We start from the raw sequence: 25,373 nt of genomic DNA on the forward strand, positions 1-25,373 counted from the left end.
ACATTCCTCCTTTCTATTTTTGGTAAGTTTTTTTAGTAAATCAACTCTCTTTTTCTGTTTTATATTTAATGCTTTTTCACTAATCCTTACCTAATCTCACTCATAATCCTTATGCCAAATTACAATGAATATGATTGGTTAAAAATTTTTAATTAGGAGCATGTGATTGGTCCTTTTTTTTTGCAAAGGATTGGTGACTTGTCATGAGTAATAACTAATCTATCTTTGTCGTACTTCCCATTGCATTATTTAATTATTGTTATTTGTCTTATTCTTCCCTCCTTAATTCCTATGTAAATTTCCAAAGAGGAATGTAATTTAGGGACGGAGGGAGTATTAGAGAAATATATATTTTTTAGTCGAACTATGTCAAATATTATGAAACAGATGAAGCATCATGTGTACAAGCAACATCACATTTCATGTGACAAAATTTCGGCAGCCAGACTCTTTGACTAGTCCTTTCACAAAAATAAAAAGGAGACATTAAAGTTGGGCTTTTCATAAATGTTGCACAAATAATTGCATTATTAATGGGAGTTTACAGGGAAGTAACATAATTTATACTGTATGTTCCCATAACTCCCATTAATTTTTTTATTTTTTTTTTTTTAATGGGAGTTATGGGAACATACAGTATAAATTATGTTACTTCCCTGTAAACTTCATAACAAAAACTCAGCAAAAAAATTCTGGAAAGAAAAAAAAAATGGAATTTCCTCCACTAATCCAAATTTCAGAGTGTTTCATTAAGCCCAAGTATGAAAATAAAGAAGCTAAGAAACCTTATTATATATCTCCAATGGATTTAATGTTTCTTTCTTGCCATTACAATCAAAAGGGTCTTCTTTTTACTAAACCAAAAAATAATGACGACCCATTTTTCATTGATAATCTCTTAGAAAGCCTAAAAAACTCTCTTGCTCTTACTCTTGTTCATTTCTATCCGCTTGCTGGCCTATTTGAATCCATCATCGATGAAGACCAACATCGTATGTTGGTCTTCATCGATTGTAATAAGGGCTCAGGTGTCCGATTTGTCCATGCTAAATTGGATGTAACAATATCCGATATTGTTACACCAAACGTACCTTCTGTGGTAAGGTCATTCTTTGATTTTAGCGATGGGGAACTCAATTTCGACGGCCATACAAGGCCTTTGTTATCGATTCAAGTTACGGAATTGATTGATGGGATATTCATTGGTTGTTCTATGAATCATGCTATTGTTGATGGAACTTCGTATTGGCATTTTTGGAACGTATGGTCCGAAATACATCGTGGTAATGGAAAAAACATTAGTATCTCGCTTTCGCCTATCCATGATCGTTGGTTTCCTGATGGTTATGGATATAAAGACACTTTCTTTCCATATGTCAATCGTAACGAGTTCATTAATGGGTAAGTGTCCTCTATTGCTCTCCTGTTTTATATTTCCTTCATTCTTTTTATATTGTAAGATTAGTAACGTTATCATGCCTGTTAAAAACATGCACTATATTTTTTTTGGTGCAAAAAACATGCACTATATCCCCTTTGACACGCTATATTATACGGTGTATGTCATTTTTTGTTATTAACTGTAATTATATGGACAAGTATTTATATGAATACTACATCGTGTGGTCGAGGTTAGTACTTATTCAAGGATTATTTAGTCAGTTAGTGGGGTTATTTTTCTTTGTAAGAGTAACCCTTGACCGACCATCGAATAATTTCTAAAAAAGTAACCCCTGACCGACCAGACAACCCCTGAATAAGTAAACCTCGCACATATGGTATGGCCAGCCACGTGAAAATTTGTGGTATAACTACTTTTTTTTTAATTATTTACGTTAATATATAAATTACTCCATTTATTTCGTAAGAATCGCAGCATTAAAAATTTTAAACTCTTTCATTATTCCCAAATTAAACTCTTTTCAAAAATATATAGTAGTATATAAAAAAGGAAAAATACACTTTAATAATCCCAACTATTGGCGATTTACCTAGAAAAATCCCAACTAAGGATTATTTTCTAACGGTACCAACTATGCCTCTTATTTTCTTCTAGTAGACCCAACCGGTCAACTACGGGTCAATAACCTGTTGTAACAAGTCATATGCCATGTGTCAACACACGATTGGTCCAAAATTTAAAAAAACAAAAAATAATTAGAAATTTAAAAAAAACATAAAACAATTATAAAAAATTAGAAAATAAAAAAACAGAAAATTTCAAAAAAAATCTGAAATAAAAAATTTGAAATTAAAAAAAAAATCAAAAAATACTAAAAAAACCCAGAAAATAACAAAAAAAAATAAGGCACTTAGAAAAATTTCAAAAAATTAATAAAAAATATAAAAAAATCAGAAATTATAAAGAATTTTTTTTTTTTAATTTTTTGATTTTTTTTAACTTTTTGTTTTTTTATTATCCTTTTCTGATTTTTTTTAATGAATTTTCTAATCGTATTTTTATTTTCTGATTTTTTTTTTAATTTTTTGATTTTTTTTTTACTTTTTGTTTTTTTATTATCCTTTTCTGATTTTTTTAATGAATTTTCTAATTGTATTTTTACTTTCTGATTTTTTTTTTGTTTTTTATTTTTTTTCCTAATTTTCTAATTTTTTTTCATTTTCTGATTTTTTTTTTAAAAATTTTGATTTTTTTTATTATTTTTGATTTTTTTAATTTTCTGTTTTTTTTTTAATTTTATGATTTTATTTATTTTCAGATTTTAAATTCTAAACTAATCACTTGTTGACACGTGTCATTTATTAAAAAAAATAAAAAAATTACCTTTTCAACAGGTTACCGATCATTGGGACCGCTGGAAGAAAATAAGAGGCAAAGTTGGTACCTTTAGAAAATAATCCTTAGTTGGGATTATTCTAGGTAAATCGCCAATAGTTGGGATTATTAAAGTGTATTTTTCCTATAAAAAAAACATATTTGTTATAAATTTTAATTCTAGCCAATCAAATAAATGACTATTATTTTCTTTTAAAATAAAATAATTAACATGCGACGTAGGTAAATTTGGCGAATGAGATTTTTAAGTTTAAACTAATTAAATGTAAAATATTATATTTTGATATTAAGAATTTTATCTAAATACGTAAAAAAAAATTTAACACATAAATAATAAAAATATTTTAAAAAATTCAAACAAATCGTGCATCGCACGGGTTTCATCTAGTTATATATATTTACAATCATTAATGCATTGCCATATATGTTAATCAAAATATCAAAATATTAAGATAATTATGAAACGAGAAAAGTAGAACATGATACGGTCAAAGGAGAACAACAGTGTTAACCGAGTGGTGGCTGACTGGCTGTGGCCTTAGGGAGAAAAAAGAAGGGATAAATGGGTAATTTTAATGACAAAGCATGGTGAATTGGACAATAAATTGAATTATTTTTTTTGTTGCAAACAATAAATTGAATTATTGTCTTATTGATAGTATCAAAGATTTTTTTTCTTTTTTTTTTTAATCATTGATAGTATCAAAGATCATTGAAAGCAGTAGTCTTATTTGGGGGTGCGGAAAGATAAGAAAGTTGAGCAAGGCAAGAAAATCGTACGAATATGCTGAATTCTTGCACATTGTTTATTTACTTTTCCTGCATGGAATTGCAAACTTACAAAAGTTTAAATGTTTACAAAAGTTTGTCTAAAAAAAAAACTGGTAATCCTTGGTAGGGGTGTGCAAAAATTTCGGGTACTAGAAATTGAAACCGAAACCGATTAGGAATCCAGCGGGTTCAAATTGAACTTGGACCCAATGATTCTAATTTCGGGTAATAAATAAAAGAATCGGTTTCAATTTAAATTCTCGATTTTTTGGACTCAGAACCGGTTGGGTACCCAGTTATCTAACATATGCTACACTTAATAAGTTTTTAAATATAAAATTACGTTAAATGTATCTAGTTACTAAAATAACAAAAAATATAATTAGTACCCAACATAAATAACATAGCTTAATGCATAAATAAATACTAGTTTTAAATGCTTAAAATGAATATAGACTAAAATAAAAATTGCAATTTATATTATATTTTAACAATTATACACATAGTGGGTATCCGGTACCGGAATCGATACCCGGTGATTCCAATTCCAAGTCCTAAATTTTAGGACCCGGTTGAACCAATTCCAATTCCGGTTTCGGATTTTAGGACCCAGTCCCTACCATTCAAACTTTTGTAAGTTTTTACAAATTATATTTACCTTAATTTTACCATCTTTCCATTCATGGAATGCATCACACACCCACAATCTTAGAGAATAGCCAAATGCTAAAACTTGATTTTTCAAAAAAAAAAAAATTAACTTAGACTTTTTTTTGCTAGAATTCATCATTAAGGTGTTAGGCCATATTCTTTTCACCTTAAAAAAATAATATTAAGTAAAAATAATTATATTTCAGTAAAAATAAGTTCAGTTCAGTAAAAATAATTTCAGTTCGGAAAAAATAAGTTCAGTTCAGTAAAATTCAAGTTTTCTTAAAGAGGAATTATAATAAAAAAAATCAGTAAAAATAATTTCAGTTCAGCAAAAATAATTTCAGTTCAGTAAAAATAATTTCAGTTCAGCAAAATTAAGGTGAAGAGAACAGGATCTTACTTTAGAACAAAAATTAATTCAATGTATAAGTTAACAAAAAAAAAGTAACAAATTGACTTAAAAACAAGAGATATTCTGACAACTTAAAGGTAAATAAGTTCAAATAAAATAAGTTTAGATATAATAAAAATCAGACAAAATCAAATGATCCAAACAACCTAAAACTTGCTTCTTACTGGTGGTGAAAAAATTTCAATTGATTTTTTTGTTTACGTAGTCTAATTCAAAATATTTTTTTAAGTGCTTGTCAAAATGGTATGTTGCAAACAACGGATTAGGGCCTGTTCTGATATACGAACTGAGCTGAATATTTTATGAGAGGAAAAATTAGGAACTGAACTAAACTTAAACTGAAGAGAACAGACCTGTATACATGAGTGAGCAGTGAGTCTGGTCACAATATTAACAACTCATAAGTTGGTCTCTTTGTAACTAACGGCCAAATTGTTTAGGGTTCGTTTGGCATTGCTGTGGTTTCTGTTTTTTGATTTTTTGGTTTTCAAACTCATATGATATAAGTTATATAATTAAACAAAAATTAGTCAAACTTATTTAAATCATGATTATTTTGAAAACTGACAACAGAAAAGTGAAAACACCTTTTTCTTGTTTCCTGTTTTTGGTTTTTTGTTTTAAAAAAAAAAAAACAGAAAACTATGCCAAACAAGCCCTAAAACTTTCTTCTTTTTTTTTTTTTTTTTTTTTTTGACAAGAATTAAAACCTTGTATTAGCCGTTTCAATCTGTTAAATAAACACATCGTCAATTTCCTGTCGTGTCTAATAAAGAAATAAGGAAAACTCTAACCTTAATTATGTTAATTGGAATATTACCTTATCATACACAGGTCCAATAATGCTAGTAATTTTGGTTTTTGTCATTACACATACAATGTCATTTAATTTTCTGTACATTTTTTGACTTAAATTGTGTGTTACTTTTACCATTTTTTGGCTATAGGTTTAACCCACGTCCATTTGAAGAGAGATTCTTCCATTTCTCATCAGAAACAATAGCAAAACTAAAGGCAAGGGCTAATCAAGAAATAAGCAACAGCAATACCGCGATTTCATCCTTTCAAGCTCTCGCAGCATTTCTCTGGAAAGCTATGGTACAAGCAAAAGGATTGAAACCAGACCAACAAACCCACTGCAAGTTAGCTGCTAACACAAGGACTAGATTAAACCCGCCGTTGCCTGAACAATACTTTGGCAACTCACTTGCAGTACTTACATCAACCACAACAGTTGGCGAATTGCTCAAAAATAACTTAGGGTGGAATGCATCATTGGTGCACCAGTCAGTGGTTGAGCTTACCAACAAAAATGTAAAAGATTTTGCAGATTCATGGTTCAAGTCTCCTTTCGTATTTAGACTTGATCAAATGTCGGAGAAGGATACAGGCAACACAGTACAAGTAGGAAGCTCGCCTCGATTTAACATATATGGGAATGAGTTTGCAGGACTTGGGAAACCTATTGCAGTTCGCAGTGGGTTTGCAAACAAGTATGATGGCAAAATTATTGTGTACCCGGGGTTTGAAGGCGGAGGAAGTGTAGATGCTGAGATAATTTTGTCGAGTGCTTACATGAGAGCTCTTGAATCTAACAAGGAGTTCATGGATGTTGTATCTTCACCATAAAAGATCGTAGTTACAACATCGGGTAAGGTTAGCTACCTGTAGGAGTATGGTAAATTTGCTAGTACGAGTAGCAAATATATATCATGCGATTTCTTATTAGTGTTGAACCATCTTATTTTATGTCTTTTATAGATTATGCATGATTTATCTTCAATGTTGCTCAGACTATATGATGTAAACAATTGGAAGTTTAATTTGATTTTCAAAAAATGTTTATGTATTTTTTTTCCAATTGATTGATTTAATTGTTTTGTATTGGCTTTTAGCTTAATTGTTTGACCAAATAAATTTTATTTGGTAAATTCAATTGCTAGAGTTAATTCATTTCTCGTTTACAACGTGACTTGGCATGGGCCATGATGGCTCTTCAAAGAATTGGCCCATTATGAACAACCTCGTTTAAACTCTTCAATACGTACAAATGGCCTACACTCAGGGGTAGGCAGAGCTGCCTGCACCCCCACTCCTTCCTAATGACGTCATCTTGGTTGTTTCTTCAGTTGTGAATTACCTATGAAATGTTCATTTTCATCATTGTAAATGTTCACTTTTGTATTATTAAATGTTCAATTCTATAGAATAATTATTAAATGTTTAGTTATGCTAGTACGACATGAAATATTCAAATTATTATAATTTTGTAATCGTGTTTCTAGATGACTATTTATAATAGTACTCAAGGGGGAAAAAAATTCATTTCCTTCTAAATAAAATCAAATGAAATTGTATACCACCAAAAAGTTGAACAATTGGATATTAAATTAATGTACAATAATAGAATTCCACATATATTATTAAACACAATTAACTTCTTGATCCAAATCGAAAAATTCAAGCTGGTGATATTGGTTCATGTTGCATGGCGACTCCATGCCTTCTTGGTTTCCTTCTTTTTGCCATCTACCTTTTTTCCTTGCTATTGTGCGGTCCAACTCACTTTATGCACAATTATCTTATAACTAATAAAAACATATTGTATTGGATTTGAGCAAAAATAAATGTTGAAAATGCACGATATGAATACAAATATGGATGAATATAAAACATGGTCGATATGAAAATTAACATCTATTAGAATATAAATGAACATATATTAATTAATATATAAATGAACATATATCAGTGTGGAAATGATCATCTATTAATATGAAAATGAACAACTATTAATACAAAATAAATATGTTTACGTAATTCAACATGGATATGAACATATATTGATATATACATGAGCATATATTAGTTTTGAAATGACCATGAAAGATCATAATCGATGAACATATGCATATAAAATATATATGTAAATAACTTGAAGCTATGAATATGTGCTTGACCATATGTCCACATGAGAAAAGACATATATTGAAATTCAAAATTGAAATGAACATGGAATATTTGAAGAAGATGACAAAAACATGAACATAAATTTATCAAAATTTTAATAATTGTATGCTAGTATGTGAAATTGTGAATGACAATATACTATTATGTAATTGCATCTAGCAAAATAAAAATAAACATTTATCAAATAATTTCCCACTCCAAACTATGATAAAGAATGAATGTTATTACGTGAATGACTATGTAATATTATATGAGTAAGCGTTTATATATAAATGAACTTTTATATATTTATAAGCTTTTATATATAAATGAACATTTTTATACATTATTTATCTATTTAATATGTTAATGACTATATACTAATATATAAATGAACATTTATCAAAATTAAAATGAACATTAAAAAAAAAAACATATTATAATTAAAATTTATTAATACTTGCATTTTTCCAGAATCTTTGTTTTTCTTCTTTGAAACTTTTTCCTTTGTTTTACAAATAAATAAATAAATAAAGAATGTATTGGTTTAATTTAATTGTTTTTTACTAGAAGTATTTTGTTATACTTACCTTGATACATTTTCCATGTTTGATTTTTCAATTATATTCTTGAATTACAATCGCAACAAAAAATTAGTGAAACCTAGGGTTTATACTCTTTTTCGTTCCAAACTTGAACAAAATAACTTACTCTTTTTAAATTTCGCCTTTCTTTTGAAAAATTTCGAAGTTAGTGAACAAATTCTTGTGATAATATTGTAACAATTTTGCTATTAAAGCTTTTGATGAGAGAGAATGGGTGAGGAGAGAGAAAATGGAAAATGGGTGAGGAGAGAGAAAATGGAAAAGGAGGTTTTGATTTTTTTTTTTTTTCCTTTGTATATATAGGGGTAAAATCAGTTTGTGTGTAGTGGGTATGGAGGTAGGATAATTAAGCCTAACGTTTTAATAGGGGGTGTAGGTAGAGCTCCCTACTCTAGGGGGTAGGGATAGATAATTATACAATACGACCGCAGGAGATACACTAAAGCGCCATAACTCGTGCAAAGGGCAAATTATAAGATGCACCATGGTGCATATAGTTCTATGTGAACCACCAATTAAAATATACTCTCTCTTCTCTTTTCTCCTCTACTTTCTTAATTTCTGATATTTCTCTCTTTTATTTTCTCTTTCCTCTATTTTCTCTCTCCTCTATTTTTCTCTCTATTTTATATTTTTCTTTCTCTTGAATTCGGTTATCATCCTTTTAACTAAATTCCTTCATATTGTTGATCATCATAGAAAGAATTCCCTCATTACAATAGATTAAATTCAAATTTTGTTTTCTTCAACCTTCAATTTGAAGCTTTGTTAATGGAGTTTTTACAATGAAGTAGTGAAGCTAAAAATGGTGGCGTCGTCGAATAGAAGGTGGTTAAGACGATGGTGTGATTATTTTCCGATGAGATTTCATTATCTATATCACCATGGCTAGGTTTGAATTTCGAAATATATAGCTTTCATATTCTTTTGATTTTTTTTAGTGATAATTGTGTATTTTTGTTATGAACAATTCTGTATTTGATTATATTTTAGCATTTTGAACATTTTAAGTTAAAAATATGAACGTATGATACGTTTTCTATAGATACATAACATGTATTTTTGAAATTACGAGTATCTTTATTATAATTTTGAACATGCGATACATTACTTATAAACTTATTTTTGTTTTAGATTATGTATTTTAAATTTTATCAAAAAATTTGGCATTCTCTACTTTATAATTTATAAATTTGAACATTTGGAATTCTGAGCAGTGTCTTCAAGTGTAGAAGTTTTTGAAGGGTGCTCAATGGTTTGTGGTTGGGTTCAAAAGTTTTTATAGGGGGTTCAGAGGTTATTCTAGGGTATTTAGTGGTTTGTGGTCGATGTTTAGAAGTTTTTGTAGGGGGTTCAGAGGTTATTCTAGGTTGTTCAGTGGTTTGTGGTTGGGGTTCAAAAGTTTTGGTAGGGAGTTCAGAGGTTTTTGTAGGGTGTTCAGTGGTTGGGGTTCAGAAGTTTTTGTAAGGGTTCATAAGTTTTTGAATGATGTTCAGAGGTTTGTGGTTGAGGTTTAGAAGTTTTTTCTTTTTTTTTTGGGGGGGGGGGGTTTAGAGGCTTTTGAAGGGTGTTCAGTGGTTTGTGGTTGGAGTTCAGTGGTTTTCGTAGAGGGTTCAGTGGTTTTTAAAGGGTTTTCAGTGGTTTGTGGTTGGGGTTCAAAGGTTTTTGTAGGGGATTCAGGGGTTTGTGGTTGGGGTTCAGAAGTTTTTGTATGGGGTTTGGAGGTTTTTGTAGGGTGTTCAGTGGTTTGTGGTAGTGGTTCAAAAGTTTTTGTAGGGAGTTCAGAGGTTTTTGTAAGGTGTTAACTGGTTTATGGTTGGGGTTCATAAGTTTTTATAGGGAGTTCAGAGGTTTTTGAAGGGTGTTCAGTGGTTTGTAGTTGGGGTTCAGAGATTTTTCTAAAGTGTTCAGTAGTTTATGGTTGAGGTTCAGAGGTTTTTGTAAAGTTCAGAAGTTTTTAAGGGTGTTCAGTGGTTTGTGGTTGGGGTTCAAAAGTTTTGTACGAGATTGAGAGATTTTTGTAGGGTATTCAGTGGTTTGTAATTAGGGTTCAGAAGTTATTAACAATTGGTTTTTTATTAGATACATCATCTAATTTATTCCTTTTTGGTGTTCTGACGTTGAACATTTGACTAATTGTGGTGTTAAAAAATTTTAGGGTTCAAGTTAGTATTTAATTCTAAAAATCAACAATTTAAAATCAAATTGCGAATTTAAACAATAAATTACTTACACATCTACATCCTCTTCAATAGAAGCAAATAATTTTGATTTTCTACCCAAAAAAATTTTAAATAAATAAATTTTAAAAATTCAAAACAATTATATAGTAGAATATAGTTTTAATTTTACAATTTGTTGAATTATATTAGCAAATTTAACATAAATGTAGGGAAATCAAAAAAATTTTAAGTGATGTTTACCTTTTAAAGGTGTTTTGTGTGTTTTTTTGTCTTTTGCTATGGTTAGATGCAGTTTTTAGAGAAAGAAAAATGGTGAGAGGAGAGAGAATATACAAAAGAATTAATTGAGAAAGGTGTTAAATTTATGAGAGGAGTGAGAAAATTTTTAAAATGAAATAAAAATAGATATGACAAATTTTTTTTTTTTTAAATTGATATGACAGTTGGAGAGAGGAGGAACTAATATTCTTAAATAAAAAATAAAAAAATAAAAAAATTCGTGGGCTTCTTTTGTCCGAGCCTCCCCTGTTGGACATGGATTGGGCCAGGTGTGCACCATGGTGCACATAATACTAATTGCGTGCAAAGATATATTTTCAAAATTTGGCAATAGTGTGACAGGCCAACCCATATGTCAACCCATTTTTTCAACGAATTAACAAAAATTTAAAAATCTATTAACTATTACTAAAACAAAAGTTGCTGACGTCATAATTTTCCCACGTGTCGTTCTCTCAATAAAAAAAATTTCCGCCTAAATGTAATGATGATTTCATTTTCTCTTTTTTTTTTTTTTTTTTTTTTTTTGCTATCATATTTAACATTTTTGAAATTTAAATATTACAAGCTTCCACATTACAACTAAAACCTATCAGTTTGTCGTAGGAAATTTAAACAATTTTAAATAGCACACTAATAAATAACCTCCTACAATGAATCATGAATTAGACAACGTTGATCACTATATCATAATATTGATGAAAATAAAAAAAAAATTAAATTACAAAATGTACGTAATTCTTTTTTTTTTTTTTTGAAGGAAGCGTAGAGCATTTATATTCATGTATAATAGAGATTTATTTATGTATAATATAATTCTTATTTATATTTGTGTATAATAGCGATTTATTTTTAAATGTACAAATTAAAAGTAGATTTTATATATATCGTGCATCGCACGGGTTCTAATCTAGTTACTATCTAAAAAACTTGATAGTTCGGCACAACACATGAGTAAAGTCGTGCATGGATCCCGCTTTTGAAAAATCGACACAACACAAAATTTTCCTTTACGACTTCTAGATACAAGACTGTGGGGGTACGAGACCTGTGGGTCTTGCACATGGGCTTACATGGCCCAGTTCGTTCCTAGCTCTAAGCCTCTAAGGATATCCTTTGTTATGTTGGGATCGTTAAAGGTGCAAAATACACTCATTTTGATGGAAGTGAAATACAACAAACATGAGCTGCTTACTTTCACGTGGTTAAATCATGGCCCACCTAATCATACATGCAAACTTGTTTACACAATCCTAATTAATCAACTCATAATAATTGAGATCAACATTACATGAGCATAATTTAGGGAAACTCTAATGGCTCTTTGTAGGTACAAATTTCCTTCAAATTTATATATCTTCCGTTAATTATTCAACAAGTACCTTTTCAAATTGTAGCCAAGTAAAGCATGAAGCTTAACCAAACCAAGTTAACAACTCATAAACTAGGCGTACTATGAGTAGTATTTTATTGTATCGAGTAAACTATAAAGACAATGATATAAATAATATAGGATCGTGTGGATAAGCAATTAAATTAGTTGGTTAAAGTTTTGAATAGGGGATATAATGATCATCATCAACATACAAATCATAGATTTGAAACTTCAACAATTAAATTTGTTATTTGTATATATATATTTTTTATTTTTTGAAGGAATTATTCGTATATTTTTTAATGATTAATCAAATTACCATAAAATAAATAAATAAATAAAATATAAAAGTTTAAAAACATGTACTTGTATGTGTTTGAAACTTTAATGTTTGATTATAAATTTTGAAGAAATTCTACAATATATTTTTCCCACAATTTGAATAAATCTGAATAATAATAGTAGTAATAATAATAGTCAAATTTACAATAGTAACCCTTTCAATTATCGGGCCAACTTTGATCTTTTGTCTTCGGGAAGAGCTTCATAGTCGTTATTCAAACTCCGATCGGAATCCGGGACGACTCGGTGGTTGACTCAATTATCCCCACTTTCCGCCATCACAACGCATTCTATCTCACCCCAAGTCGCCCCATTTCTCCTGAATACAATTTTTTTATATAAAACAAAAAAAAAATCCTACACTAATTAATTCATGTATAATTTTTAAAAAAATTAATCACCCAAATCAAAATTAATTCGGGTATAATTTGAAATCGTTTAAACCGCCGGACTCAAGAATATCCGCGTTGAACTTGAACGAGTTTTAATTTAAGTCAATTCAGTTCAGTTAAACTCAGCTCGATTACTACCATACAGATTTCTCAAGCAAAGGGCGAGAATCAGCAAGGGACCCACGGAATCCAACGTGGCAAAAAGACGATCGTTGAAAATCCTCAAGATTAACAAACCGGCCTTTGGAATCAGACCGGTTTAAAAACCGGATGATCTCTTCGAACAAATATTCATCACAAGGAATAGAGAGCGGTCCAGTTTGGTTTACGAATCCGTACTCTTCTTCAGCTTGAACCAAAAGTTTACGAATAACTGGGTGATTAAGGTAGCTCGCTCGGACGACAAAGCGACGGGAGTTGGTTCCGACGGTGACGGCGACGTGACCGGCGGGGACGTCGGAGGGGATGATGCGGCGTTGAGCGGCTTTGTTTCGCCAGCGACGGAGCATTTGACGGAGGCGGACAATGTGACGGATCTTGTTACATTTTTGGAACCCATTATTGTTACTTGGTGATGATGTAGTTGAAACTGAAGACATAATTGATTATTGGTGTAATTTGAGAAAAGTGAATTAAAGGAAGAAATATAGTGAAGGTTGGTAAATGAGGTTTGAGTTTGAGTTGGAGAAGTAGCGCGTAATGTAGTGGATGTTATAGCTGTAGTCCTCTGTCGACGGAGTGCGAGAGGATTTTGAGGGGAAAATGAAGGTGGTGAGAAGAGGGAGTTGAGAGAGACAGGGTGTGCTTCTTTTATAGGAGAGCACACTTTTTTTTTTTTAGCCTCCTACCTTTTCTAATGTTTTTATTTTTTTATTTTACGGATAGCCAACTGTATTTTATGTATGGTACATTTACGGATGCTCCGTATTTTTTTTGTTTATTTGTTCTCCTATATGAGGCCAATGAGGGCATTCAGTGACAATCAAGGTTGGCCTAGTTGTTGGAGGCCCTTCTTTCACCCCTGTGAGAGGAGTTCGATTCTTACCCCAAGCAAGTTGGATTCCTTATTTTTATAGGATTTTAGGCAAAGAAATAGCTTTAGTGGTACTGTATTTGATCGAGAAGTATTACTGTACTCACTATAATCATAAATTAGTCGAGAAATAATAAAAGTATGAAATATGTTAATTTGGTATTTGCAATTTTAGTTGTAGCTTCCAATACACAACTAAAACAAAAGTTGACAAAAAATGTGAGCAATATTTTTTCTTATTGTAAGATTATTTTAAAATTTTGATTTTTGGTGTATAATTGATTTTTTTTTTTAGAAAGATTTGTGAATAAATCTTTTATTTTAAATATAATAATTACTACATGTTAATATGAAATATGTAATATATATATATATATATATATATATATATATATATATATATATATATATATATATATATATATATATATATATATATATATATATATGATTTTTGTAAATGATTTGTTTCCTTAATTGAAATATTTTTTTTTAGTAAAAAGAAAAAAATAACTACGGACACACCAGGAGATGACACGTGTCATTGCTGGTGTGTCTTTTAATATATAGTATTGACTAATGTGTGTCCCGGGCAATGCCCCGCATTGCTAGTTTGTACTTCTTTAATTTGATAATTATGTTCAACTATTGTATAGCTAGTGTGAGATTTGGACGTTGTCTCGGATGTTACGGTTTTATTTTTTTTACTTCATATGTATTTATTTTCCAATCTTGTGAAAAATAAATAAATTAAATAAGCTCTAATATAAGCAATATATGACGTTAAATATGTGAAAATTTAAAACACTAATAAAAGTTGGTTGAGATGGTAAGTGTGTAGCATTTATTTCTTTGAGGTTGAGGGTTCAAATCTAGATAAAACCATATTTTATTAATTTTGTTAAATGAAGTCGCAAGCTTACGTGTCTCTGACGTGGCATTGTGACATGTTGTCATATACGTTGAAGAGTGCCACGTGGCACCGTTCCTTTAAAAGGAACGTTTTTTAATATATAGTATAGATAATGGTTGTATAATAACATAAACACAAATATTATATTACCTATATTACATATTATTTGCAACAATTAAGTACTTTTACCTCACACTTTATGTCAAATCGTTGCAAATAACACTATACGGTGTGACATGGCCAGCCGGGGCAGCCGCCATGAGATTACTTTGTTAGTGTTCTAGAGGTTACTCAATCAATATTACAAGTATTATTTCGTCAGTATTATATTCGTTACTCGTTCATATCAGTGTTATAGAGGCTACATTCTTCTTTTACAAGCAGCCACATGATATGGTCAGCCGCACACAAGACGCACTAATACATAACTATATATGGAGTACTTTGTAATATTTTGTGTTCCTTATATATAAAGGGTAATGATATATGAATCTCTATCGGTTGCATATAAGCATTTAATATACTTCCTTTTTAGTACTCCCTCCGTCCCTAAATTACATTCCTCTTTCTAGCATTTATTCCTCACATAATAAAGAGAAAGAGGAATGTAATTTAGGGACGGAGGGAGTATTAAGTAGGAAATTTATTTCACGAGTAAATCGGTGTACTAAATGTTTATTTATTGTCAATTCTTTCCACTTCGCTTCTTATATGTAGCCCTTGCATATATCTTTTTCCATATATAAAAGTAAGATAGCTAGATAATTATGCATAAACTTGCATAGACAAGTTAATTTAAAATAGTCTAGTGTCTAATCAAAATTAAATTCTTCAATAATTAAGCATATATAAACAAAGTTATGTTTAAGCACATGAATTTATAATATTCCTTATTATGATGTATAATGATGTTGATACGTATGAACACAATGGTTTGCATGGAAATTACTTGCTTTAAACTAACAAATTGTTCCATGATAACAATAAACTTTTACTAGCTAGTTTACAAAAGAACTTGTTTCACTAAATCACTAATAACAATTCTTATTATGATGTATAATGATGTTAATACGTATGGAACATAGTGGTTTGCATGGAAATTACTTACTTTAAACTAACAAATTGTTCCATGATAACAGTAAAAACTTTTACTAGTTTACAGAAGAACTTGTTTCACTGATAAATGAAAGCAAGGTGCTACTAAAGAATTAAAAATCACACTTATTTTAGATATACCATGTCAAAAAATTACATTAGACTTATTTTTGTAGAGTTGAAATCATTTTTGTTAAATTGAAACTTTTTTTTAGTAGACATTGAAACTATTTTAATTGAAATTAAATTAAATTTAATGATTATCTCTTATTTTTACCAAATATTTTCTCTAAATTTACTGCTTTTATTGATTATTAGTTATTTTATCCAAACTAGACATTTACTTAATTTCAGTTCAGTTCAGCTCCAATCAGTTCAGTTCAGTTCAGTTCAGCTCCAATCAGTTCAGTTCAGTTCAGCTCCAATCAGTTCAGTTCAGTTCAGCTCTTAATTTTCCTCTCTCATAAAATATTCATTTCAGCTCAGTTCAGTTCAGTTCAGCTCCAATCAGTTCAGTTCAGTTCAGCTCCAATCAGTTCAGCTCAATTCAGTAAATGTGAACAGGCCCTTATTTTTGCTAAACTTCACTTAGTTTTGTTAAATATTATTTTAATAAGATGAAGAGAATAGGGCGCTAAGCCTTAATAATTAATATGCTTGTTTTTGTGTGGACATTAGGGATATTAATTAAATTAAATTTCTCATAATTCTCACATCTAATTGTTTATTTATATTTCTAAGTTTGATTATAAAATATTAATCTATATCTATACTTAGAATTTTGCAATATCTTTCTTCCTTTCAATTTATTGTTAGGAGTTGGATGCTTAAGATATGCAATTCATTTTATAAGTTGGCTTTAACAATTTTTTTTTCCTTGGCGTGCTTTTACTTTTTCAATCATGAATAACATAATACTAAAACAGATAACAAGAATGACACGTATCACTTCTTGGTGCTGTTTTTTTCCTCCAAAAATTTTTTATTTTCATTTTTTAAAATTTACTTCCTTAAAAAATCACTTTTTATATAATTATTGTGATTCACTTCCTTAAAAATATTCATCAAATCATATAATTTTAATATTCACTTCCTAAAAATATTCATATATTTTCCATATCTTTTATTTTATTTTATAAAGTATATTTTTACTTCTTTTACTTTTCGATTCGAAACTCAATTCTGGTTATAAATTAAGATTAAAACCTTTTCAATTTCATTTAAAAATTTGAGGATTTTTTTTTTGGTAGACTTTGAATTAACATTATAATTCGTTTCAAAATTTTGTAAAAATCGTGCGTGGCATGGGACTTAATCTAGTTTTATGTATACTCAGGTGTAAGGGTTTTTTATGCCCATTTTTAGTAAATTTTAGCAAAAAATCACCCAACTTATTTGTTGCACCTACCTCTATATGCACCCGGATGTACATAAAAAGTTTTGACTTTCATTTATTTCATCAAGTATTTATATAAGACATAGGCTAGCAAATCTTGGTGATTAGGAAACTATCCTTAACATCTTACAATTTCTTATCAGATAATATACTAAATATCCTAAAGATATTATTGTTAAAATCATATCTTAACACAAATTAAAATATCCTAAAATCAATATGGAAAAAATATCACAAAAATATATTTTCCTATAGTGATTATTTTATCACATAACTCTAACACCCTCTAGCAATCATAATGACAATAACACGAACATGATGATTAAAATTTCTTGTCTTCGTTAAAGTCAAGATGTGCAAATTTGGTAATATCACCGTCAATTTTTGTTTTATGATGAGAACATCGTCTCTTTCAAACTCATCTATCGAACGTGAACGACATTTTTTTCAAATCCATCTTGTTTTGATTTCTCTTAGAAAGCCATGCTTACATTTAGGGGTGAGCACCCGTCCAGTCCCGGACCGGACCGGTTAGACCTGGACCGGGGCTGCATGGACCGGCGACAGACCTGATTCTGTCGGTCTTGTCCAGTAAAAGGGATATTTTATATGCACAAGCTAAGGGTGTATAATTCGGACCGGAACCGGGTTGGACCTGGACCGGTTTGGACTGGATTACGTGGACTGGTAATGGACATGAATCCATCGGTCCAAACCGGTTCGATTCAGGTCCGGTTTCCGGTTCGGGGTATACTTTGTACACCCCTACTCACATTAGGTCATTTTAAGAGACAAAAACCTAGCTTAAATTTGTTATCAACTTCAAAGGCAAACCACGCTCAAATAAATTTGGTTTTCTAAGCAGGGCACGAGAGAAATATTTACCTTGTCTCATGACATATAAAGGGTCTTTCACCAAAAAAATATGACATAAAAAGGGTAAATGTATGTTTTTTTGTTGGTTAAACAAATACCAAACAAAATACCGCCCGCATCTAGGATGACAATTCAATCCGAGTTCGATTTGAATCCGACCCGATCCGAACAAAAAAATCCGATCCAAATCCATTTGAAAATAGTTCAAATCCGAATCCGAAAAAAATAGATCCTAATCCGAATAAAAGGCGGATTGGACCCTGCGCAAAGTCCAACTGAGTCTGATCCGATTCGAGTCCGAATATGAGTATATTCTCTAATTATGACTAAAGACAAATGCATGCTTGCTTGTAGCAAATTTTTGTTACGTAACTTAATTAATAACTTAAATATGTTATGTTTAGACTTTTTAGCCCATGTTTTTTTCCAATTTTTTACGAACCAATATGATACACGGAGTAAGTAATATAAAGTTTATTAGGGAAAATGCAAGAAATTATATGTATATCATACATTACCAAATATATATATATATATATATATATATATATATATATATATATATATATATATATATATATATATATATATATATATAAGCATTCGAATCATTTGGAGGTCCGAATAAATGGACCGGATTCGGATCCAAAAAATGTGAGTCGGATTGGATTTGGATTTCATAATTATTTCATGATATTCCATGCATCAACTTATAAATAACATATATACCTTAAATAATTGTAAAAGAAATTAATAATATCTCATTTTATTGGCTACAACTTAAATTTATAATCTTACATGACGCGCTAAGAAAATTAAATCCTACGTGGTTCTCTAAAAACTCGGGGAAAAACTTCCCTTTATATATATACTAGGGTATCCTACGCGCGCATCTGGCTAGCTCTTGCGGAGAAGTTGTATTGGCGTGTATTTACACCTTTGGTTAGGGTGGTAGACCTAGTAATTTTAATACTGACTATTTGATTTATGTGCATATGTGGTGAATTTGTAGAATTATAAGAAAGCCACCAAAATCTTTTAAGACAATTATTTTTTAAATCCTCAAAAGTTTGATAGTGTTATATCAAAATTATTATTATTATATAATATTTGATTGTTTTCCGTCCCTTCATTTTAAGCGGCCATTGTTAGTTTAGAACTTTTAATTGTTGTGCATGTTTCAATAGTAGTTAGTATAATATTTCTATCGTGTTTTTCTTCAAATGAATCTTTTTGTGAGCTTTGGTCATGTGGAGTAATAATATGTAAACAAGTTCTTTAATGTTCTACGACGACCATCTAATATCTATATCAATACTAAAGCAATAGCCAATTAGTTATATTTTTCATCTTAAATTCTCTTCATAATTAATACCATTTTTTTCTACCACCGATTTCCCTTGATTTTAGGATATTTAGTTCTTTATACCTCTTGATAACATACGCCTGCTCAAATATCACCAAACTATTTAATTAATTTATGAATCCCGTTCAAATTCTATGATGGATGTTGTTTATATGTAGACTTAAAAAGCTAATAAACCACATAATGAGGGATAACTCAAGTGGTTAGAGCTCCCCTCCCGGTCCAAGAGATCTTTGGATCGATTCTCATCATTCGCCCTTGTGGCTCTCTAAACACCAAAACAAAGCTAATAAATCTTAACAATAGTTGCAATTAAAAAACGACAATATTTTTTTTTTTTTTTTTTTTGGGGGGGGGGGGGGATAATAAGTTAGTAGGATTTTATTCCAAATCAAAGTTCGTAAGAGTCAAGAGACTTTGCGGAAATAAGAAGAGCAACTATGAAAAAGTAAAAATAAACAGTCACTTGGTAATAAACCATTTCATTGTACATACAAATTTTTTCTTTTTAAATAATAATATCATATAAGTGTAAAGCATTAGAATTTTTTTATTTTAACAAAAATCATTACAAATTATTTGTTAACAAAAACAAAATTAATTGATGATATGTTTAATGATAAAAAAAACATTAAATATATTAATGATAGTAAACATATTAATGAGGGTATTAAAGTAAATACACATTTTGTACATAACTTTGTACATAGTTTTGAGGGTATGATTGGTAGTACACTATTCCTAAGAGAATGTTTCTACTTTTTATAAGGTAGGGATATATATATATATATATATATATATATATATATATATATATATATATATATATATATATATATATATATATATATATATATATATATATATATATATATATATATATATATATATATATATATATATATATATATATATTAGGTTTGCATCAATTTTCAATTGAGGATCAAAGAGTGGAAGGATGGTTAGTCCTTCCATCTACCTCCCAATGACGGGGTTCGATCCTCATCCCGCACCTTGTGATAGTTTGGGGCTCATTGTATCTTACCATTTAAAAAATAGATTGTTTCAGTATCACATTAATCAAAAGTGTCAGAGATTTGACCACTTTAAGCAAAATATTTCGAATAAACGCGAATTAATCAAGCTAGGTAAAAGTAGCATGAATTAGGTACTCAAACTATATATTATCATTATCTGATCGAGTAATCAACTAATCACTAATCAATGACACTAAAAAAAAAATGATATCCAAGAATCGAACTGTTAAGTTTAGAACTTGGAAAAATTAGACTTTATAATTAGTTATTATGATATCATTTAACAATAGATAACTACATTACCATATGATCTGGACAAAATTACTAATTGTGTTACATTCATTCAAATTTTTAATTGACTACACCGTAAGTTTGGGCTTGTTTGGCATTGTTTTTTGTTTTCGGTTTCCAGTTTTTTTGATAACAAAAAACCAAAAAAGGAAACAAGAAAAAGGTGTTTTCACTTTTCTGTTGTCAGTTTTCAAATTTTCATGTTTCTAATAAGTTTGACTAATTTTTTATCCATTGACATATGACAGGCTAAAGTCGTATCACCTAATCAAAAATAGTTACCTAAGTCCACTAGCTTATGCAGATAGGGAAGTAGGGTCGAATCCACAGGGAAACAAGTCTTTCTACTCCTAATTAATTAATATAATCTAAATTATTAAAGTAACCAATATTTGTTGTGATTATGAACTATACTACGAAGATTATGAGTAAGGAAAAGGATCAATGAAGAAATCAAATATTAAAAGGCCTAGGGCATAGGTTCACTAATAAACAATATTCCAGAGCAAAACACAATAATCAATCATCAATGCATTAATTAATCAGATCATAAAGGGCTTTCGCTACGTATTACAATCACAGAATTAATTTACCGGTATTAAATCTCATCTCTCGAATCTCGACCTAACCATTTATAAATTAATCTGCCTGTTGAAACTAAGCCTAAACATCAATTCTCATCTCTCGAATCTCGAATCAATATTGCTAAACTCATACAATTAAACCTGGCTAAATCTAATTGCATAGCATTTAAACAATCAATAGGAAATCAATTAAGCATTAATAATCAACAATCATAAAATTACCCCTTCATATTATTTATTAGATCCCCATAAACCCTAGAAGGAAAACTACTCAGACATAATTAAAACTAAGCAAAACATAATAATTAAACAAGACATGAAGAAATTGAATGAATAAAATACTGAGATTAATTAAGAGAGAAATCGTACTAAGACGGCGGAATTACAATGGAGTTTTAGGAACAAGAAAAAAATAAGAGTCTAGAGAGAGAAAGTCTAAGTAGAGAGAGAAGAAAATAATAATAGAGAGTAGAGAAGTAAAAAAAGAGATAACTAATCTTGCCTAATAAAATTACATTAATACTAAGCAAGTATTATTCGCTAAACAAAACTGATCGGAAAGCTAAACTTCCTAAAAGCTACACGCGCCCGGTCGGGCAAGGGGCCGCCCGACCGGGCCCGCCTTCTTCGTCTCAGATGCCTTCTCGCGCCCGGCCGGGCGCGTCTCCGGGCGCGGGAACTCTTCAAAGCATTGCTTCGCCCCGCCCGGCCGGGCGCGCCTTCGGGCGGAGCCTTGTGGCTTGGGCAAGGCCTTTGGGCCTCCGAACTCGGCCCAAGTGCCATCAAACTGAGCCCTTAGTCACCGGTCGATACCTCCGATCGGTCTTGGGCTATCGAACGTGATCGCGGTCTTCTAACACTTGTACATGCTCCTCAAAAACCCGGAAAAATGTTCCAAGTACGCAAATTCCTACAAAACTCAAACAAAACTACCAAAGCACTGGAAAACACAAATTAGTAATAAAAGTGGCTCGTAGGAGCCAAAAACACTACTAATTACGACCAAGGGACGGGGATAAATATATATATATAAAATGAACACATCAAACTCCCCCAAGCCAAACCTTTGTTTGTCCCTAAGCAAAGAGCTCCTCAATGAAGAATAAAACATGCCTCACCCCAATATAAAAATCAAGTAACAAACGATTCAAGGCAAATCAAGAGAACATGCTTCAAAATCAACCAATCCTATCCATCTAACCACCCTTCCTCCCCAATAATTGTCAAGTAGAGCAAACCACAAGAGCATATAGAATTCAAGACTAGTGCTCACACACTCAACTCTCATTTATGTGGCGAGTAAAAGATGTACTCGATCGCTCTCCAACCAACCCCTTTAATGTGAACAATGCCCTCCCAAACTCACAACACTCGTGTGTTTAAAAAGATATACACTCAACCTAATAGTCGACTCGGAATATGTCAAGTCATAACTTGCATTGATAAACAACACTTTCACATTTACACAACTCTATGCACAAGGTCAAAAGGTCTTTTAAAGCTTGTAATATAAGGCCAGGGTGAAAGGGTAGGATAAATTTGGGAATATGTGAGAGAAAAGCCTTGCTAAAAGGGAGTCATATCCTAATAAACCCATGACCAAATATAATGATCATAAACATCTCCAACAAAACCAACTCCAACACAAATCCACCAAATATACTCCAATCATAAACCAAACCCAATACTTACAAAATTCACTCCCAAAAATATAATAATAATGAACTAGAGTGAATAAACAAACTTTGAACTTATATAACTTCAAATATTTTCATTGAAACTCAACTTTTTTTTCCTTTCTTTTCTTTTGATCAACCTTCGCTTAGAACATTTGAACATTAATCAATTTTTTTCTTTTGCTCTTTTTTTCAATTTTTTTTTCTAGAAGTTCACTTTTTTTTTTTTTCTCACTTTTTTTTCCTTTGAACTTCTTTTTTCATCACACTTTTATTTTTCAAATATATACACAATAAAACTCATCAAAACAAAAATATGATCAAGAACAAATTACTTCTCAAAACCCACCCAAATTGTGCAATAATGTGCACACTACAAACTCCCTCACCTCACTCACTAATAGCTCCCCCAAGCCAAGCTTGGGACTAGTAACCAATGGGGCAAACATGGCTTGTAATGTGGCTAGAAACAATAAAAAGTCAAGGCAACAACATGGGTAGCAAGAAGGGAACAAATGTATCTAATAAATCTGAAGGCTACCTAAAAGAACAAATGCCTTCGTCCTCCACATGTGCATAATAGTGAGTTATGAAACACTACTCATCGTTGCAAACCAATACTCAAATTCATTGACATACCAGGAACTAATCACACATTCCTAACCAAATCAACTAGTCAAGCACTATATTCACAAGCAGTTGGGCAAAATTGACGCATGTTTAGGAATCCAAGTAATTAAACTTCAAATCATGATCAACAAATCCACAATGCTCAAAATCAAATACCAGGAATCAAAACAATTTTTCTCAAGTATGGGGCACAGGGAAGCATGATTTACAGTTCATTGGTTCGTATTTTTTTTTTATTTTTTTGATTTTTCAATTTTTTTTGTATTTTTCATATAAGGAAAGCAATAAACTAATCTAAAAAGCAATAATTCTAAACTAACAAAACACACCAAAAAATAAACAAAAATAAAGAAAAAGGAAGAAGAAATATATACCAAATCCAAAAATCTCCCCCAAGCCAAGATCAGACAATGTCCTCATTGGCTCGAAGCTAGCCCAGCTGGCTACTCATCATCATCCTGGTCCATCCGTGTGGACCCACCTGCTTGTAACAATGCACTTCACTCCTCAGTAAAAGCTACAGTTTCTACTTCATTAAAGACCCTCTTCCTAGTCAAAATATCTTTCATAAATTTAGCATATGTAGGATCCTGTGTAATAAGTTCAGTAAAGGGGACCGTTACCTGCAAATTTTTAACAACCTCCAGAAACTTACCAAACTGCTTGTCCAACTTAGTCTTTAGTTGGCGATTAGGGAATGGTAATTTGATAACTGGTGGTGCTTCCCTACTCTTCCCCTGGGGTGCATCCTTCCCTGAGGTTGTACCCTGCAATGAATCATCAGAAATATTAGTATCAGGAATTTTACCCTGCAGGGGAAATTGGTACAACGGAATCAGGATTAGCAATATTAATTAAATCAGGTTCATCCTCTTTGGGCATTTGGGGCCCATCATAGTGTGAACCACTCCTTAGGGTGATTGCATTAGCATGATCCGTAGGTTGAATTCCCTGCGCTGGTAAAGCTCCCTGCTGGCGAGATTGAAGGGTAGAGGACAATTGGGCTATTTGGGTGTCCATGACTTTATTATGGGCTATAATAGAGTCAATCTGTTGGTCTCTACTCTCCATATGTTTTTGCATACTGGTCAGCATTGCCCTAATTTCTGATAAAGCAGGGTCAGAAGATGTAGTAGGGGCTTGTGATGGGGGTTTCTGGTTAGCATGAGGGTGGTAATATTTCTGCTGTGGAGGGGGTGCTTGTTGTGGTTGTTGTGGAGGTGGAGGATTTTGAACATTAGTGCTACGGTAGGATAGGTAGGGATGGTTCCGGTAGCCAGGATTGTAGGAATTGGAGTATGGGTTATTTTGCTTGTAGGTTTGGAAAGCATTAACTTGCTCCATTGAACTCCTGCAATCTTGTTCATAATGACCTACACTTCCACAATTTTCACAGAAAGCATCATTAGCATTATTAGAGACAGCAGAAACATTAGCAACAGAATTAGGATTGTTAGTAGTAAGGCTATCTAGTTTCTGGCAAATAGAAGTAAGCTGGGCTTGCATAAGGGTTACTGAATCAACATGATGCTTGCCCTTATTAGCATAACCTCTAGTATTCCCATATTGGGAATTATGGATCTCCATATCTTCAATAACCTGACCTGCATCATTAACATTTAAATTCATAAATCTACCGCTAGCTGCGGAATCTAAAATTGTCCTAGATGCATTTCCTAAACCATTGTAAAAAGCTTGAATCAACTGACACTTTGCC

The 25,373-nt window shown here is 31.1% G+C and overlaps 1 protein-coding gene across 1 annotated transcript; it reads left to right on the forward strand.

Annotated features, from left to right (window-relative positions):
* The first annotated feature begins 709 nt into the window (after positions 1–709).
* On the forward strand, positions 710–6,263 carry LOC145615563 (putative acetyltransferase At3g50280). The gene is made up of 2 exons (XM_081670635.1): positions 710–1,401; positions 5,582–6,263. The coding sequence occupies exons 1-2, from the start codon at positions 710–712 to the stop codon at positions 6,261–6,263; spliced, it is 1,374 nt and encodes a 457-aa protein (XP_081526761.1).
* Positions 6,264–25,373: the final 19,110 nt, after the last annotated feature.

This window comes from Chenopodium album, chromosome 25, assembly GCF_948465745.1.
Source record: "Chenopodium album chromosome 25, dcCheAlbu1.1, whole genome shotgun sequence".
NCBI classification, from domain to species: domain Eukaryota; kingdom Viridiplantae; phylum Streptophyta; class Magnoliopsida; order Caryophyllales; family Amaranthaceae; genus Chenopodium; species Chenopodium album.